At 50.6% G+C, this 17,640-nt stretch overlaps 1 protein-coding gene across 1 annotated transcript in view; it reads left to right on the forward strand.

The window, feature by feature from the left end:
• The window catches only part of STK32C (serine/threonine kinase 32C), an 88,649-nt gene that overhangs the window by 33,902 nt on the left and 37,107 nt on the right, over positions 1–17,640 (forward strand). Inside the window, exon 2 of the mRNA XM_086466658.1 lies at positions 15,182–15,237. Within this exon, the coding sequence (XP_086322784.1) occupies positions 15,182–15,237 (56 nt within the window). The remainder of the gene's footprint in view (positions 1–15,181; positions 15,238–17,640) is intronic.

Here is a 17,640-nt window from a genome sequence, read left to right on the forward strand (position 1 = left end):
GGCAGCGCTCCTGCAGCCCCGGGGAGGGCAGAAGAGCCCGTGGAAACGCTGCGTTAGCGTCGATGTGAAGGCGAGCAGCTCTCTTCTGGACAGGGGTCTTAAGCAGCTGGTACGGGAGCGTGCTGGGACACTCTGGAGTAATTGGGTAGGGAAGTGGTGGGTGCAGGAGCCTCTGTTTCATTAAACCCAGAGGCCATACCCGATGACTTCATGAGTGTGGTGATTCCCACTGTGCTTTCCCCTTGGCTTTCTGTGGGTGACCACCGAATCGCAGACTGGATGAGGCCGGAAGGGATCTCCAGAGGTCATCTGGTCCAGCCTCCTGCTCCAGCAAGGTCGCCTACAGCCAGTTGCCCAGGGCATGTCCAGATGGCTTTTGAATGTCCCCAAGGATGGAGCCTCCAGCTCCCCGGGAAATCCGTCTGAACTGGTTCAGGGCACTGATCTGGGTTCAAAATACCTGGCGGCGAAGAAGTGGAGGGAGACAAGCAGGTAGCAACTTGGCACCCACGATGCTGCTGAGAAAAGGGCGTGCAGGACCACAGCCTCCAGAGTAAGACATGGTCCAGCCTTTCCCCTGTGTCCCTGCTCCCACCTTGAGGGCGGGGGACAGAAGTTTCGCCCCTATAATCTCACCTCTGTGCCAGGAAAGGCATGAACTGGAGTTTTCCCTTCCACGTGTCAGTGCATGGACCGGCATCACGAAGCTTGCTCCAGGTCAGCAGCCGGGCAGCAGTGTCTGAGATAGTGATTAAATCCTCCTGCCTCCCTGACGGGCAGTTCCCTGTCTGTGGCCAGGAGCCAGCGTGGCTGCTAGCCACCCTGTGCATGGGTTGCTGGTAGATGCCGTGGATGGATGGCCCTGGGGAGATCACAGGCAAACGGCTGAGATGCCCAGGCATGCCTCGGCAAGGTCCTTACCTTAGGTGCTGGCCTGACGCTCTTCCTTGGCTGGCTGCTGTTCCCTTGGCTTGTATTAGAAAGCTTATACCACAGCCCGGCCAGCTAACAAGCACCAAAACTTACCTTCTGGGGTTTAAACAGCGTGCCAAGGTACAGTACGATTGGGTTAGGGACAGACCAGCTAATGTCTAACCTGCCTGAGCTGTGTGCCCTTCCCCTGTTCGATACCAAGTCACGGATGGAGGAATTTATTTTGTTTATTGCTTGTATTTTAAAATCAAGCTTTTATCTTATTTAGCCTTTAGCATAATCCATTTCAAAGTGTATAAACGAGGTTTCAGTTTGATTCCCAGTTTGTTCCTCCTGAAACTGGAGTCAATGGTGAAACACTTTGAAAGCCCAGGAAATGGAGTGTTCAGTATTTATCTTTGGATTTATTTTCATTTTTCCCAGCAAACATTATTGAGTTGTTGTGGATTCACAGGAGTGAGTTGTCTGCACAGAGTCTGTGCCGCGCAGTATGGCTTCTAGAACATTTTGTTTTCAGTTTAGACAACACTGAAAAAGTTGAGCTCAGCCCTACAGGAGTCCTAATTAGCTCCATCAGCGTATGTGCTCCGAAATCATTAAACGTACGTTGTTGGGTTTAGCTAAGGAAGAAGGAATATCAAGTGCCACCTGACTGCACATAATTAAGTTTAAAGTGTGAAGAGTTAATCCTGCTGTGTATTAGAATTTGTGCCGTTTCGGTGTGAACTCAATATTTCTCAATGCACGAGTATTAAAAGTTAGTAGGAATTAGCGTGAGCTGTTTGCTATTGAGCCCAACAGTCGGTTTGAATTGGATGCTGGAATAAGATCGTGAGCAATACTATTATTAGCACTCGTTTTCCTGAGTTGGTAATGATCGCTTCAACCTGCTATGGGAGCAAAACAATGCGGTAATTAATCCACTGCATATGGCAGGGCAGGTTTTATTCCGTGATCGGCGCCTCTCGTACTCGGTGCGATCGCAAACCAACGGGGTCCCGTTGCGAGGCGTTAGGCTGAAGGACCCGGCTCTGCCGCGGGTGCTCTGCCAGCCCTGCGCCTGCGGCGCTGCTGCCGGCAGCCGGCGTCAGGCTGTGTAACCGCGAGCCTGGCTGGAGGCAGGTCCCCGGTGCTTACCAGGGCTGAACGCGCGGCTTGTGCTTTTTGACGCAGGGCGATGGGCACCTCCCGGAGCCGTGCCAGGAAAATCGGTGTCTCATTAAAGTCGGTCGGAAAGACTCCTGTCGGTTCTGCTGGGCCAAAATATCCCCAGGCTCTGCCATTGTGAACGGAGTGGGATGTGGACCTTAGAATCCCCAGACGACGGTTTGTGGACCTCTTCTCGTTATTCCTGCTCGGTGCCCGTCGGGGAGCTGCCAGCCCCGACCTGCCGGCAGCAAGCTGGCCGGCCCCTGCGCGGTTCTGCGCCGACGTCTGTGCGCGGCCTCTGTGGAGACCACGGCGCCGCTGTGCCCGCTCCGGCGGGCGCGGCACGCGGTGCGAGGCGTGCGGTGCGCCGTGCGCTGGCCTTCTCAGCCGGCAGCACAGAGGGTCGGTTCGATTCGCTTTGGATCAGAGACGGAGCCAGGAAGAGAGCTCAGGGCTGGTGGCTCTCCCTGGCCTCGGTAGTGCCGGCGTGGTGCTGTACCCCCCCTGTCCTTTTTCACACCGGCCAGACGAGGTTCCCTTTGCTCCCCTGACTGCAGGCTGGGCTTAGATCTTGATTTTGCCCTCTGTCACCAATTCTGGTGATGGTGTGTTAAAGATTTCTTGCTTTGTTCTTTGGTTTCATGGGCTGCTTGTTTCCTCTTAGCTGAATCCCGTTTCCCGGAGGCTGGAGATACCAGTATGATTTCCATGTAAACAAATGCTGGCAAGTGCCACCTCCGCCCGTCAAAGCATAGCAGGAACAGAGAGCGTGAACAGGGCCCGTGTTCCGTGGTTCCCAGCGAGCTAAAATTGATGCGGACCCAATAGACAGCAGCCTGGGCATATTATGGCTAACAGCTTGCTGGGGAACAGTCCTTAGCAAACTGCATTTGATTTGGAAATGTGTAAAAACAAAATTAAATGTGCCAGCAAAAGAAGGCTTTTTTTTTTTTCTTTAAATGTCATGTTAAAATCTGTTTATTTTGGAGGTACGTAGGTAAAGAGAAAGAAAAGAAGGAAAACCACAACCTGCTCCCCGCTCCAAGGCGGATGAAAACCCTGGTGGCCGCGGGTGGTGATGGTTAGGCTGCAGGCGGGAGGGAGGGGCTTTCCTCAAGCTGAAGCAGCGGCTTTGGAAACCTCGGGTCGTATCCTTTGCAGTTACCGTTACAGCTTTGCTCACAGTCTGGGGGAACACCGGGCAAGAGCCGGTCTATTAATTTTGTGGCTGGGTGTGGTTTATTAAAATTTAAAGTCAGGGCACATGATGGAGCCTGTGGGTTTAGCGTGATGGAGCAGCATGAAAAATGCAGACGGTTTAAATTTGGCCCATCCTCACGTGGAGCAGAGCCTATAAATGGAAACTGTGGGGTGGGGGAAGCACATGAAGTGTATGTTAATTCTTCTATGGGATGAGGATGACCTATTTCTGTAAGTCATGCTTGGTTGCCAACTCTAGGCAATGAAAATGTATTTTCTGAACGGTGAATAATTTAGCAACTTCAAAGTGATTAACATAGAGAAGAAGCTATAACATGAAAGGTAACATGCTTTCAGAGCAAAGTATGCTCCTGTGCAGGAGGGCACCATGAATCCTTTGCATCCTTTAAATTCTGCAAATTCACTCAAAGAAGGTTCCTACTGAAAGAAGTTACGAGGTTTAGGCTTGTGCTCAACCTCAGGACACAGGTGAACTCAAGACCTGAGGATCTGAAGCAGTTTGTAGTATCAGACCCTCAAAGGTGGCTTTGTCGCTGTTCAGCTTTTGTTTAAGTTGTGGATTGAAATGATTTAAGGAATTAACTTCCCATTTCGTGGCTTCCCTTATACAGTCAGAACCACAGGCTAAGCTAAATTAATGAAAAAACCAGACTATTTCTGATATAAAATACCTATTTATTACACTGCTAGTTCGGGACACTAAATGAAACTATTACTGTGGCATAAATGTGAAAAAAATCCATCCTTGTTACATTAGACATGACTGAAAAATGGTTAATGCTTTAAAAACTGTGCCAGAAAGCCACCACTCATCCTGCTCTTAATCCATTTAATGTACGTTTTATTGGCATATACGGTGCAAAGCTTTGTGCCCTCTTGGTCTTTCCCCTTCTGTCTCGGAGCTTTATCCATCCCAGGTCATGCTGGAGTGGCTGCCGAGAAAGAAAAAAAAAAAAAAAGAAAATTGCTGTCAAAGAGGTGGCTGTAAGAACACCCGTTTCTGGTCCTCCTGGCTGGTAGGACCCCTCGCGTGTCGGCAGGAGGAAGGCGGCGATGGTGTCCTCAGGACAGAAATCACAGAACCACCCGCTCTCTGGAAGGTCTTAAGACGTGTCCTCCTTCCACTTAAATGCGGTTTTGCATAAGCTGAGCTGCCAACCCTACTGGCATGCCTGTGTTTTCAGAATTCATCAAGCATCACTGGATGGGCTTAAATATTTTACAGTTCAGATACAGCTCGAGGGTGCAGTGCAGTTTTCCTCACAAGCGTGGAGGCTGAGGAATGCTGCAATATCCATTTTTTATGAGGTGGCAGGTCTGATGAGGAAGGTTGTAATGAAGTAGGCAGCCACCGTGCCGTTGCAACATCTGCAGCGAGCGGGTGACGGGTTCTGCGGAGCACGGCCAGCCCGCTGCACCGCCGCTGCCTCCTGCGGAGAGCCCGCCCGGCTCTGCCCGTCCGCACCGCTCCTTCCCTGCCCGGCTCGGCACCCGGTCCCGTTCGGGAAGGGCAGGAGCCGAGGCCTGGGGCAGTTTTGATTTCCACGTGTTACGTGTTCCTGGTGTTACGGCCCATACTGAAATACCGAGGTGTCGTTGCATAGCGAAGTGTGGATTCGTGTATTTTCAGTTCGTGGTCTCTTTCTCTGACGGTCGTGACGAGGACCCCGTACCCGACGGGTGCGTTCAGCCGAACTGCCGCGCGTGCCACGCTTCGTACGGCGTGCCGGGGCCGGGCTCGGGGGCTGCCCTCGCGCCGGGTGCGTGCCTGCGGCAGCCAGCAGCACTGTGGGAGCGGGGGGCCCGGGACGCCGCCCCAGCCCCCTGGGTTTTCGTTTCTGTTGGCAGCGGCCAGCCTGCGAGCAGAGAGGTGGTGTCCTGGGCAGCAGCATCCTGGCACGTGTGGGTGGCTGGTGGGGCTGCTGGACTAAGGTGACTTTTAGAAGAAAATAGTTACGGGAGGATTTCTCTGAACGGGCCGTGGTGACATAAAAACTCTCTTGCTGGCTGCGTAAAAAGCACTCAACTGGAGTTAGCTTTAAGGACGTGAAATGATGAACCGGGCCCCAGGAGCCTGGGCGTGCAACTCCATAAAGGGGAAAAAAAATCCTGCATCGAAGGGATTCCTAATTAAATTACTTTCTTAGACTTTTGAAAGATCCATCTCTTTCATATATCTTTTGATTTCATTTTGGAGATGGTTCTTGAACTTCTGCATCTCCGAATTTGTTACAAACTTCTAAAATGTTTTCTTCTTATTATTCCTTGCGCTTTCTGCTTCATCCCAGGAGTCCCTCGTGAACTTCTGGTTCATCTGAAATCAGTAGCTGCTGTCTCCTAAAACTTGGGGCGCTGGAGCTGGCTTACTATAGTAGTAATAAGATTCTTCCTGGAAATGGTGTATTTCTTCAGTGGCTGGATTTGTTTCTGATTACTAAAGGTTTCTGCATCCTCCTATGAGGATTCCTTAATTGTATTTAAACTGGCATTGCTCAGCAGCCCCCACCACTGCAGAGCCGCAGCATACAGTACGTCCATAAAACATTAACGTTTTCCCATGGATGGAAGCGAACCGAGGCTGACGAAACCCAGACTTCCCTGTTGTGCTGAGCCGAACAGATTGACAGCTTCAGTTGGGAATGGGAATGGCAAAGATGCCCTGAACTTTGTTTTCAGCCTTGTTTTCAAGAAAACTTGAATCGTTTTTTACTATTTTTTTTAGTTATTTGATGAGAGTGTTTTCTCTCAAGACCCATTTCGACAGGAGGCTGTCTCTGAGCCGTAGTGGACAGCAAAGCGTGGCCTCGGCCACGCTGCGAGGGCTCCGGCTGGCGTGGCTGGCAGGCCCGGTAGCCCGACCCCCGGCGGAGCCCGGCTGCGCGGGGCGGAGGAGTGGGGCACTGCGGCGGCCGCGGCCGGGCTGCGGCACCGGGGACGCGTGGCCGGGCGTCGGGCGGGCTCCGTCCCGGGGGGTGGCTGGGGCTGGCGCGGGGGCGCTCGGAGGGGCTGACGCTCCAGCAGCGCCTCAGAGAAGTTGTGAAAAAATACCCATTTTGGGTGTTCTACCTGAAATCCACATTCCTCAGCAGAGAAAGCAAACCTTCACTTTGGGTCAAACATTTTGTTTGGTGTAACTTTTTATTCTTTCTACCTTTTCACATGAAAATGCAAACAAGGTCTGATTGTGTGGAAAAGTACCATGAGGGTCAGTTTTGAAAACACTCCAGAAGAGAGACTCCCACCTCCCTGTGCACTGTAACAAAGTGGAATTAAATGCAGGAGATGAATTTGGTGTTCTGGTACAGCCAGCTTTACGATCCGTGTTGAAAAAAGTTGTCTAAAGCTGTTCAACTTGACTAAGGTGCTTTCTGTTCATTTTAGGGTTTTTAGCAGCCACGGCCTAGCCCTGAACACAGTGCAGGCTAAATATTTTATAAGGCGTCTAAAGTCATCCATTTATCATTTATAACATATGTTGCAAAAACATTAAGTAACATTTAGCAGGTGTTTATTGCTAATGTTATGCTACTGTAAACATGTGCTATAAAGATGTTATTTTTTTTTTGGTAAATCAATTTTAGTTACTTGAAATAAATTTTTCTAAGCTGTAGAAGTGGGGGGAAAAAAAAGGAACAAAACAGCTAAAGACTGGAGCACACATCCAGTCGGTCAGCTCGAGGAAAGACGGAAGCTGAATTTGGTATTTAATTAGATTTATTTTTTACGCAAAATGCTGGGCCTTCAAGGAAGGAAGGTCTTAGTATGTTTTAATGGCAATTTTTGTGTGAAAGCCCACGGGGTAAGCCCAGCTTGGTGGCTGGCCTGGGCTCAGGGGGAAGGCTGGCAGCGGGCAGTTTCGAGGGGATCTGGCCTTGAGAAGCGGTGAGGTGACTGGCAGGAGGTTTGGCTTCCCACCCCTTTTTTGGGGTGAAAAAAATCAAACTTTGTAATTATGATGGAACTGTCCCAGAATTAAACAGCTCAAATGACCTTCCTGATCCTCTTGTTCTATTCTGAGATAAAGAGCAGGGAGAGATGAAGAAAAATAATTACTAGTGCTGTGGCAGGAGAAGTGGTGATTATCCTGTAAAGCCAGCCGGGCGCCTGAGCTGGCAGAGGCGCTGGGGGAAGAAGCCCTGCAGAGCCGCAGCTCAGCCTTGTTCCGTCCGGTCCTCCTCCCGTTTTCCCTCTTTCCCTCTTTCCCCACCAGCGTGACTTTGTTCATTTCCACGGCGTGCGGCAGTGCTGGGGGGCCGGCGGGACGCCTGCGAGCGGGGTCCTGTCCCTGCAAGTCCTGTTTGCTCCGTCCCGCGCACCCCCAGAGACCGGCAAGTCGGGGGATGTCGTAGGTGAGCTTCATGTAGCACTGGTGTGCGTGATCACGGGCACTTTAGGCTAAGCTTAAGTTATTTGGCATGGGAAATCGGCTCAGAGCCTTTTGCTGTGCCCGTGAAGCCGCCCCTGCCAGTACATGGTCAGGCTGGTCCAGGGGGCTGGGCTGGTGTGAAGATGGGGAGTGCTGGGGGGGGTGCCGAGGACACCCTGCTGCTCGTGTGTGGCGGGGCAGTGCTCGGATCGTCATGGCCCCATGGATCTAATGTCGTATTTGGCACTCAGTTAATTTATATGCCGTTCCTGAAGAGTTTGTGTGTCAACTTTACTCTTCCTCCACCCGAGGCGGCTTTTCTCCCCATTTTTTTTTCTACCATTGTTGAAAATACTAATAGAAGATACAAAAGTTGGAAAACTCTTGGCGTGCCTTCACTATTTAATCAGCAAAGCTAGTCAGTAATGCTCAAACACCTACCAGAGCTGTCAGCACTCTGCGTACAGGGCCTCAGTCCGAGGCCAGGCAGCAAGGGGTCCCTCCGAGAGCGCTGGTCCTTTCTCCCTCTTCCCCCAGGAGGAATTTTTCGCCTGGCAGGCAGGAGAGGCACTGGGGATTACGGTGCAGGCAGAGACTTGTTTTCTCTGCCACATCGGCCTTTCCTTGCAGCGTTCTCCTGCGACAAAACCTGCACCTCAGCATCGGCTTCTGAAACACGCGTCCACCCCAGGAAACAGGCCCTGGGTCTGTTACGGTGACACATCCAAGGAGCTGGGATAAAAACGGTGTGTTCCTGTCATTCCTGGTAGGGCTCTAATTAGCAGTCTTTTCAGCCCAGATGAGACGATACTGTGATCAAACGGCTTCGGCTCTGCTCTGCTTCAGACTCGGTGCACTGGAAGAGTTTGATTATTTGCCAGGGAGATTTTATTCCAGCTGCGTATAAAGTTTTCCGTTACAAATGTACGGTGACGGTTCTGCCCTGGCAAGCCTGCAGTTGGGAGCAGATGAACTCGTGTCCACGGTGGAGCATGGCTGTGCCTGCATTCTGGAAAGCAGCTCCTTGAGCTGTTCTGCAGGCAGAGCCTCCTGGTGCAGGACGGTTTGCTTTTGGTGGGTGCAGCATGGCGCCTGCCTCCTCCCCTTTCTGAGCGGCGCTGGGAGGGGGACGTGGTGGTCCGTGAGCTTCGGCCTCGGTGGAGCACGGCCACCTCCCACAGAGACCCCCGCGCTGGGCTGCCGGCGCCCACCCCCAGCCATGCTGGTGTTGGGAGGCCGCGGGTGCCAGGCCCGGGAGCCGTGAGGCGCTCTGTCTGCCGCGGGCTGACGAACAGCGAGCCGTGGCTTTGCTTTCCCGCCGTGGGCAGCCTCCTCGCGTGGGCTGGGGAGCAGTGACCCCGCCGGGGCCCAGCAAACCCGCGGGGACGAGGGAGCGAGGCGCTGCCAGCCCGAGCCCCCCGCGCCCCCGCTGCCCCCCGCGGGGACGGCTCCACGGCCGGCCGAGCCCCGGTGCTCGGCCTGAAGCGTTGACACGGGTAGCGCGCTGAGTCCCTGTATAACGCTTGCTTTTTCAATGCCACCGCTCTGCAATTTGCTTGGCAGCTGTTTAGCAAGCAGTGCCACCGTAAACCAGAACATTTACCAGTTTCGCCAAGAGGCAGTACCCTGGCTGGACGCGTGGGAGCACGAAGAAACAAAGCCCTCTTCAGTGTTGGCCTTGGGGCATCAGTGACTAGTTTCGGGTGGTCCGGGGTGCTCCAGCGAGCCTTAGGTGCTGGCTGCCCTCCTGCAGCCAGCCTCGGAAAGCACGGCGTGCCCCGGAGCTCAGGGAGGCTAATTGCCCTGGAAGCTGCGCGGCGGCGTATGTAAACAGCCTCATTTGCCCATCAGCCTGCGCATGGAAAGCACAGGCTCGTCTCCTGTGCTTTTGGCCAAGACCACCGGGAACTCATTTAGTGCTCGCTAATCTGCACCAACAGAGAGCTCAGCTGGGTGGTTAATGAATAACCCATTTGCCTCCCTGGGTTGTTATTGCAAAGTAACATAGTTTTTTCTAACAGAAATAGCATTTGTAAAGCATACAGAACACAAGGGACAAGGTGCTATGTTTTCCACCACGATCTCTGGTGCCTCCTGAGCTCAGTTGGTGGGGAGGCAGATTAATGTAATACACTTGCACTCATTTGGAAGGGTTCCTGGCCGGTGCAAGCAGTATTTTCACGCTAATTAGGAATGGTTTCTGGCCCACGCAAACATTTTTGTACCCAGTATCAATAATCCTGTCTTCCTAAAATGACTTTGCAGTTGCTTTGCATGGTATATTTTATTCCTTACAGAGTTGCAGAGATTCATTTTTAATGATAGAATAACTCGCTGTTTTTACACGACTTCAGAGTTTCTTCCTAATAGTATGTTTGAATCTTTAGTTTCTAAAGGGGTTCATTTATAGCACTGGGCTTGTATTATACCTTTAATTTCTTTCATTATCTACCAGCATTCTCTGAATTCCTGGGTAGTTAATACTCACTTGAGTTTCCTGTCAGTCATATTATACTGTATTTCCATTTTTCTCACCCATGTAATCTTCTCTGTGGATATGAATAGGCAAAACAGATCAGCCCAAGATGTTGGAGACTGAACATATTGCTTGTGCTTTTTCCAGTGACACAAAGGAAAGCAGTGGTTTCTTGCGCCGTATGGAGACTTCCAGTTAGGGAAAAATGGATGCCTTGTGTTCAAAGGGTTTTGGGGAGGACTGCCGATACCATTCCCCATTGCCCTTTGCTCCCTCTCTCCATCAGATAGCTCTGCTTTATGCCCCAAGTCGCTTTACCGCATCTGTAATCACAAATCTCACTTTTGATCTCCCTGATCTTACCGCTCTTCCCAATTCACTAGGGTCATCCTCCAGCTGGAAAGCTTTTCATATCGAGTCCTCCCCGTCCCTCCTGTTGTCCTGCCTCTCTCCCCACCTCACCGCTTCTTTGGAAATCCTCTGAGGTTTCCGTTTGCGGCGATGCCTGCGCTGCCCTCCCCTCCCCGGCTCCCTGCTGTACGTCCCTGCTCTGCCCGATCCCTTGCTCAGGCCCTCCCCGTTGCTCTGAAAGCCGCTCCTCCTCCCAACGTCGGTTAATCCTGCTGTGGCTCCTTCATCGTCCTCTGACTTCCACGACCATTTCACCCGTTGCCATGCCCCGTGTTCCCCGCAGGCTCTGTGTGTGTGTGTGTGTGTCCCCGGCACGGCCTGGCTGTCCGTCCGCTGTCCGTCCGCTGCCTCGTGCTTCGCAGAGATGGCCTTCCCTTGCTGGCGGGCATCGACGTGGGCGATGGCTTTTAAGTGTAAGCTGTAACTCTCTTTTCTGTGGGATGACATTCTTGGCGTTTTGTGGCAGCAAACTCGCGGTTACTGTGGCCACATATTCATGTTTCTACATCAGGTACCGTGGTGCTTTCTTCCAAAGCTGGGTTGTAGTAATGTAACAGACAAATGCTATTCATAATGCCAACATCTAGAAATACATTGATAGAAAGTTGCTGTTGTTGTACTAGCCCTGCAAATTTGCTGTTACAAGTCTCAAAAAGATAATTTCTTAGGTCTTTAGCATTGTAGAGAGTCATTCTTGGGGTTAAAACTTCCCTGTTTTTATTGATGAAGCTGGAAAACATGCAGATAAATAGTGAAAGGTTAACTCAATCATTAAAGTGCAATATTTAATTTTCTGTTTTCTACAGATTTAAGGATATTTGGTACTGTGTTTACTAACTGCGTCTGTTGTTTTCCTACTATTGGACATTAATACCAGGTGCTGAGGTTGAACCCTCACTGGGTGTCCACTGTGTATCTGAAGTTTTATGGTAGTTTCATCTTGCCATACTTTTAGATATCATGTAAATAAATGCAGAACAAACAGCCAATACCATGAAAACATTCCTAATTTTAAGGTAGTAAAGGCAAAAACCTCTTTTTTTGTGTATGTGTCTCACATTGAGGCATACTCGTCCTTCCGTATAAAGAATTTTTGCAGAAATACATTCTTCATTCTCTTTATTTCACTGGAAAATAGAAGCTGTGCATCCAGTCTGCTTTATCACACAGCACATTCTGTGACTGCAATGAAATCTTAATTATAGAGCTGTCAGCGCAGCACCTGGCACTCCCTTGTGAAGTGGGCTGGACGGGGCTGCGTGAGGTTTGGAGAGGTCCAACAGGCGCGTGGAACCCTGCCATCCTGCTTGTCACGCGTTGCTGGAGACGGAGAACAAAACCACGCCGAACTAAGCAAATCCAGGTCACGGTATTTATCTTTATTGGCGATTTGTGGCTTGTCACTCGACGCCAGGGAGAGCCAGGAAGAGGCATCGTGTCTGTCTCGTGGCTAATCCCAGCGCCTCACGGCCAGCGGTTCCACTTGCCCGCGCCGGTGCTGCGTGGGCAGCGAGCTGTTGGAGGAGTCGGGAGGAACAGCTTCAGCAGGAGCTGACAGGGAGCCCTTGGGGCATTTCAGCGCAACAGATGGCGCTGGGCCGCGGCGCGACCGACAGGCCGGGGTCCTCGCGCTGCCGCGCCGCGCTGCCTTGCGCTTGTGCGTCGCAGATGGTTGGCGGGTCCCTCTCCCCCTCTCGCGGGTTCCTCTGGTCCAACCTCAAGCCCAAACCGTTTCTGTACTTACAGATTGTGACTGTCAAAGCTGCGCCGCGCTGAAGTCACAGCAGTGGGTGAGGACGGTCCTGTGAACAGGCAGCAGCTGTCGCTCCCGCTCGCTGGGAGCGCCTGTCGTGGCATCCTCCACTGGCGCCTGTGACTCAGGCTCGTACCAGTCACCCCCAAATAATCTGCTCTTCTGGTTGCGGGTGAAAGACAGCTTTCTCTCGTCAGCTCACAGAAAGTGGAGTCTCTGGAGCGTACGTAATCGTTCCAGGCAGGTTCAGGGTTTCTATTTTAGGGATAATCACATATTCAGTGGTGATATGTTGTCGTTTTTAGAAATCCAGCGTGTTGTGCACAAGAAGCAACATGCTGCTACTATGATTCTCTTCCTCACATTGAGGTTTGCTTTTTCTTTAACGGGATTGCTCACTAATTCCTGAAGAAAATAATGGAACTGAAAAAAACCAGTCAGTGCCTGTTCATCTGACATCATCTGACCTTCAAATCAGCAGAACTGTGTGTTTACTTTATTAAAAGTGACATCTTTGCTGATAGGTTCAAGGGCCTGGTGAATATTCATATCTAGATTTGTTTCTTGTCTGCTGACTAGAGCATGCTTTCCAGATCAGTTGTAGTCATGGATACATGGAAATGACACTTTTGGGTTTGTTTTCTCAACGGCAATGCTTTTTTACACACTATTCCAAACATTATAATAAAGAACTGTCAAAAACTGCCCTCCTGGAGTGATCGCAGATCATGAGCACTTGCGCATGGTTTAATTGCCAAGAAAATGCTGTGCTTTAAAGATGCTCATTACAGCTGGGTTTCCTCTTTGAGTATTTCTTAGTGACAGAAGTTCAATTAATAGATTTCCTTCCATGTGAAAAGAATTGGATCCGTTGCCCCAAATGCTGCGGCACTGTGTGCGCTAACGTTTTGGATTTCAGAAAGAATATTTATGAACAAGATGTAGCTGCGGTTACACATTGCTCACTGTGGTCTCTCTAATAGAGCTGGTAGGGAAAACCTCAATAAAATGCTGCCTGTGGCTGCAGATGCTCCTTCCAGGGCTGGGTTTTGTCAGATGGGAGGGAGCGGGCGACCGGTTTGCAGCTCCTGCAGTGTCTCAGACGAGCCGGCCACTGGCTCCAGGCGTTACCCGGCGTCCTTGGCGGTATCTCATGGCTTCTCAGCCGAGACCCGTCGAGTCCTGCTGAAAGCAAGCTGTTCGCCCACGGAGAAGGGGAGGGATGAGGAGATGACACACCGCTCGTGTGGCTGAGGTGCGGGAGGCCGTCAGAAGGATGAGCAGCACTGGTTTCCCCACATGGTCTTTCACGGAATCTCCTGGAGCGTCCCGGGGGAGGAGACGGTGCATCTGCCCTTCAGCTTCGCTTACAGAGTGGACTGGGAGTGCGGGGAGATACGTGGTAGGAGCTGGCCCAGACTCTGTTTTCAGTTTCATTTGGCAAAATTTTCTTGAGTTCTCCTGCAGAAAATGTCCCACAAATGTGACAATAACAGTATTTTGGATATAAGCCTAGCACTAAAGGGTAATAGGAACTCCACGGGCACGCGTGGGCTTTTGATTCATCCTCGGAGATGACAGATGTGCATTTATTTAAGATCTGGAAGTGGGACTCAGAATATTTATAGTGAATTCTTTGCTCCCACTCTTCCTGTGTGACTTTGGTCTCCTCTGTCAGTCAAGCATGGGTTTAGTGCTACCTGCTGACCATCTCATGCATCGTTCACGCTGCAAATCCCCAAGCCTCTGCCAAGCACTTCTCTTTGTCCAGCCGTCAGAGCTTTCTGGGGAGGAAATGCTGAGGGTCCCCTTGCACGGTCAGGGTCTCATGGCAGAAATGTCGAGGGCTGACGGGTGGAGCTGAGCAGGGTGCAGCTCAGTCCACCAGAGAGCTGCTCCTACACACGTCTGGCCACTTGGAGAGCGCACTGGGCTTAGAACAGAATAGAGCAGTTCAGTTCGAAGGGACCTGCAGTGATCATCTGCTGCCCGACCACCTCGGGGCTGACCGAAAGCTAAAGCGGGTGCTTGTGCAGCGCCCAGCACTGATGTGCAGGGTGTTTGTGCACCGTTTGTGCAGCCGTGCAGCTTACTGAGCTGGAGGGCGTTAAGGAACTGAGGTATAAAGAGGCAATTTGTAAAATGGGAGCGATGCTGCGTCCTTTGCATTGGCTTCTGTGACGGTGTTTCTTTCTTTCTTTGTCTGTGAGGCGCTCCAACTGTATGGTGATAGGGATTATCTCATTATTGGTATAAATAGACTTATCTTTGTATTTATTTCAGACTGATATTAGATTAGATCACAGCAATAGTTTAGTAACTGTTTGCAGTGGCTGCCGATAAGGCAGTAGCTGAAGCGTTACAGCTGCACTGTCCTTTCTTGTCGTTACTCCTCACTGTGGCTCTGCAAAAAATAACGGAGCTGGTACAGATGGTTTTGCACACGAAGAGGGTGGAAGCCAGTCCCCATCCTCTAAATGTTGTCCTTTGGAAAGCACAAATGTCAGACCCCTGGCTGGTGCACGGGCACGAGCAGCACGGGGCCAGGCACGTGGGGCTCACCGGTGCTGTGCCGCGCTCTGAGTTTGCTCACGTGCTGGTGGCGTCTGTGAGGCTCCTCCTGTACCGACACAGGTCGAAGCTTGTCCTAAGCCACTTATTTAATAACCTAATTAACCTGCTTGAAGCAGCTGGCAAAGGCGCTGTTGAGAGAAAACCAACTGCCGCCCTGCATCTTCCCCGGGAGGCGGTGACTTCTAATAAAAGCTTGACCAATGCTCTTTTGTTGTCTCCTTGTCTTCTTTTTGAATACAAGATCTTTGCAGCAAAGCATTTACAAATTTAAATTCTTTTTTTTTTTTTTATCTTATAGTGAACTTTGACCACTTCCAGATTCTCCGGGCGATCGGGAAGGGAAGCTTTGGCAAGGTAGGCTTGAACATTCAGTCTTGAGTTTGCTTGTTGTGTGTTTTATCAGGTGCCTGCTGGTATGTACTTACAGTTTTGAAACAGTAACGGTGCTGAAATAGGCTATTTTTATTGTCAGATGATGGCTGCTAAGTAAACACGGGAAAAACGCGTTCAGGAAAACACCTTGTTGCCATTTGGCATTGCTTTAATTCTTGGCATCTTGGTGGAACAGGTGTGTTTTAAACTACCAGCACAATTGTGAGCATTTCATGGCAAATACTCATCGTGTTTTCTGTTTCCTGAGAAGGTTTATAGGTTGTGAGGGGGGCCAGAAAGTCAGGAAGGTGTTGGAGGTTGTTCCGGGTGATTGACTGAGCTGGTTCTCTGAAGCACTGGGCTGTTTTCCCACTCAGAAATGAGTTATGCTGAAGAGTTTTTGTTGTTTATTTTTAACAAGGCTTTTTTGCCAAGCATGTGGGAGAAAGTGGGAGGTGATGATCAAAAAGCTGGATAGCTCTGGAAATCAGTTACTCGTTGATTTCCTAGTTTTATTCCTTTTTCATTCCCTTTTTCACTGACTCTCTCATTCCCTGTGCAGATAACTTTTTGTTGCTTCTCTCATGGCATTTTGCACCATTTGTTTGCCCTGTGAGCACAAAGGTCGGGGGGGGTGTGCGTGTGTCCTTGCACGTGCGTGAGACTCCGTTGCATTCGTACTGTTCCGTAGGCGTTTTGTCACCTGCACTTCACTGTGCCCCGACAGGAGTTCCTCTGTTCAGCCGAGACGTCGGCACCCGCTGGACGGGAGCTGTAGGAGTGATACCCCTGGTGATGATTCATGAAAACTGCTGAATCTGGGTGTCCTAATCTTTGTCGTGGGGCTTTGTGCCAGGACTGGTGTTAGGGTGGGGCAGGGAAATGCCCTTTGAAATTGTGCAGAACGTGCAATATCGAACTCGGGGCACAGACAGACTAGCTCGGAGGGCGGCGCAAGCACCTCCGTGTCTCGCACAGCGCTGAAATCACTGGAGACGAGCTGAGCGGCCAGAGGAAAGCTGCACCCGCTGTCGTTTCTCTCTTGGCTGGTTTCTCCCGTCTGACTTGGGTCAGAAGCTCCTACCATAGGGGTAAGGAAATCCGGGTCTGGCCAGGGGGCGAGCTGTGCTGACCTTGGCTTTGGGGCTCTGCCCACTGCAGCCCTAGCGAGGCAGCGTCACACGGGGCCATGGCCATGTGGGCAGCCTGACCTGCTGCATTCCGTGCTCAGAAACTTTGTTTGGATGGCTGGGAACTTTGCAAAAGCAGAACTTTCTCGGGAGGTCTGAGACCTGTTGGGCCGGAAGAGCCCAAATTTTTATCCGTTACTGAAAACCTCCTTTTAAATACTTAAAACATCCGGAGTAGCGTCAGTCTTGAGAAACAATAGCGGCACAAAATCCAACCACAGCCTTGATGAGGTACAGTCCTGCTTTTCTTGGGGTCAAGAGAGTGGACACTGTGAGTCATAGTGCTGTCATTAGCACTGCTGGCTAACGAAGACGTATCTTCGCAGCCTCAGTTAACTGACGAACACCGAGGTGTCTGTTACCCTGTTCTGGCGTGCCTGGGGCACAGCTACCCACGCAAATTCCCACCTGGCTTCGTGGTGAGTCCGCATGGCACCTCCATGGCTAATGAACATGTAATGCTGAGTAGCGTGCAAGTCACGGAGAGGGTGGTTTTACACAGTCACCCATATCTGCAGCCCTGTCTCTCGAGCAAGAAGAGGCAAAAGCTGGCAGCAGAGCTGTGTCAGATTTCTGGGGTTATATTAGATGATGGAGAATGATTCAATACAGGCTCAGGCCTTTCCTTCGGGTGGTGCCGTAAAGGTAAGGCAGACAGCAGAGGAAAGTCTCCCCAGACACTACTGGCGAGAACGGGAACTCTCTGGCTTCTGCTCATTGTCAAAGACCAAAACCAAACTCAAAATCTTACTAAAAGATAGCAGCTAACGTTTTCTTGGAGCTCATATGAGAAGACTCGTAATTCCAAATGTAAACTTTCCAGAGATAAGAGAGTTTATTCTATTGAGCAGTTATTCTGTTGAGCAGCAGCACTTGGTGCTGGAAAATTAATTCTTCTCAGAACATGAAAAGGAGAAAAAAATATTCTTGTCCCAGGGCAAAACCTTTTTGGCTTTGAAGAGAGCTGCTCCTCATGGCTGCTTCCTTTTCTGTTTATGTTAAAGAAAGGTTAAGTCTAGCACGTATCAGTCTATCAGGCATCAGAATTGTATATACACTTTCAACAAAATGCTGAAATGATTCATCTGTCATCTTTCTGGATAATTATGTCAATATGCTAAATTTCCTTTGATACTGAGAAAAGCTTTTTACACTTACAAAGTCTTTTACAACTCGCATTTAATTACAGAACATG

Source organism: Leptosomus discolor, chromosome 6, assembly GCF_034619465.1.
Source record: "Leptosomus discolor isolate bLepDis1 chromosome 6, bLepDis1.hap2, whole genome shotgun sequence".
NCBI classification, from domain to species: Eukaryota; Metazoa; Chordata; class Aves; order Leptosomiformes; family Leptosomidae; genus Leptosomus; species Leptosomus discolor.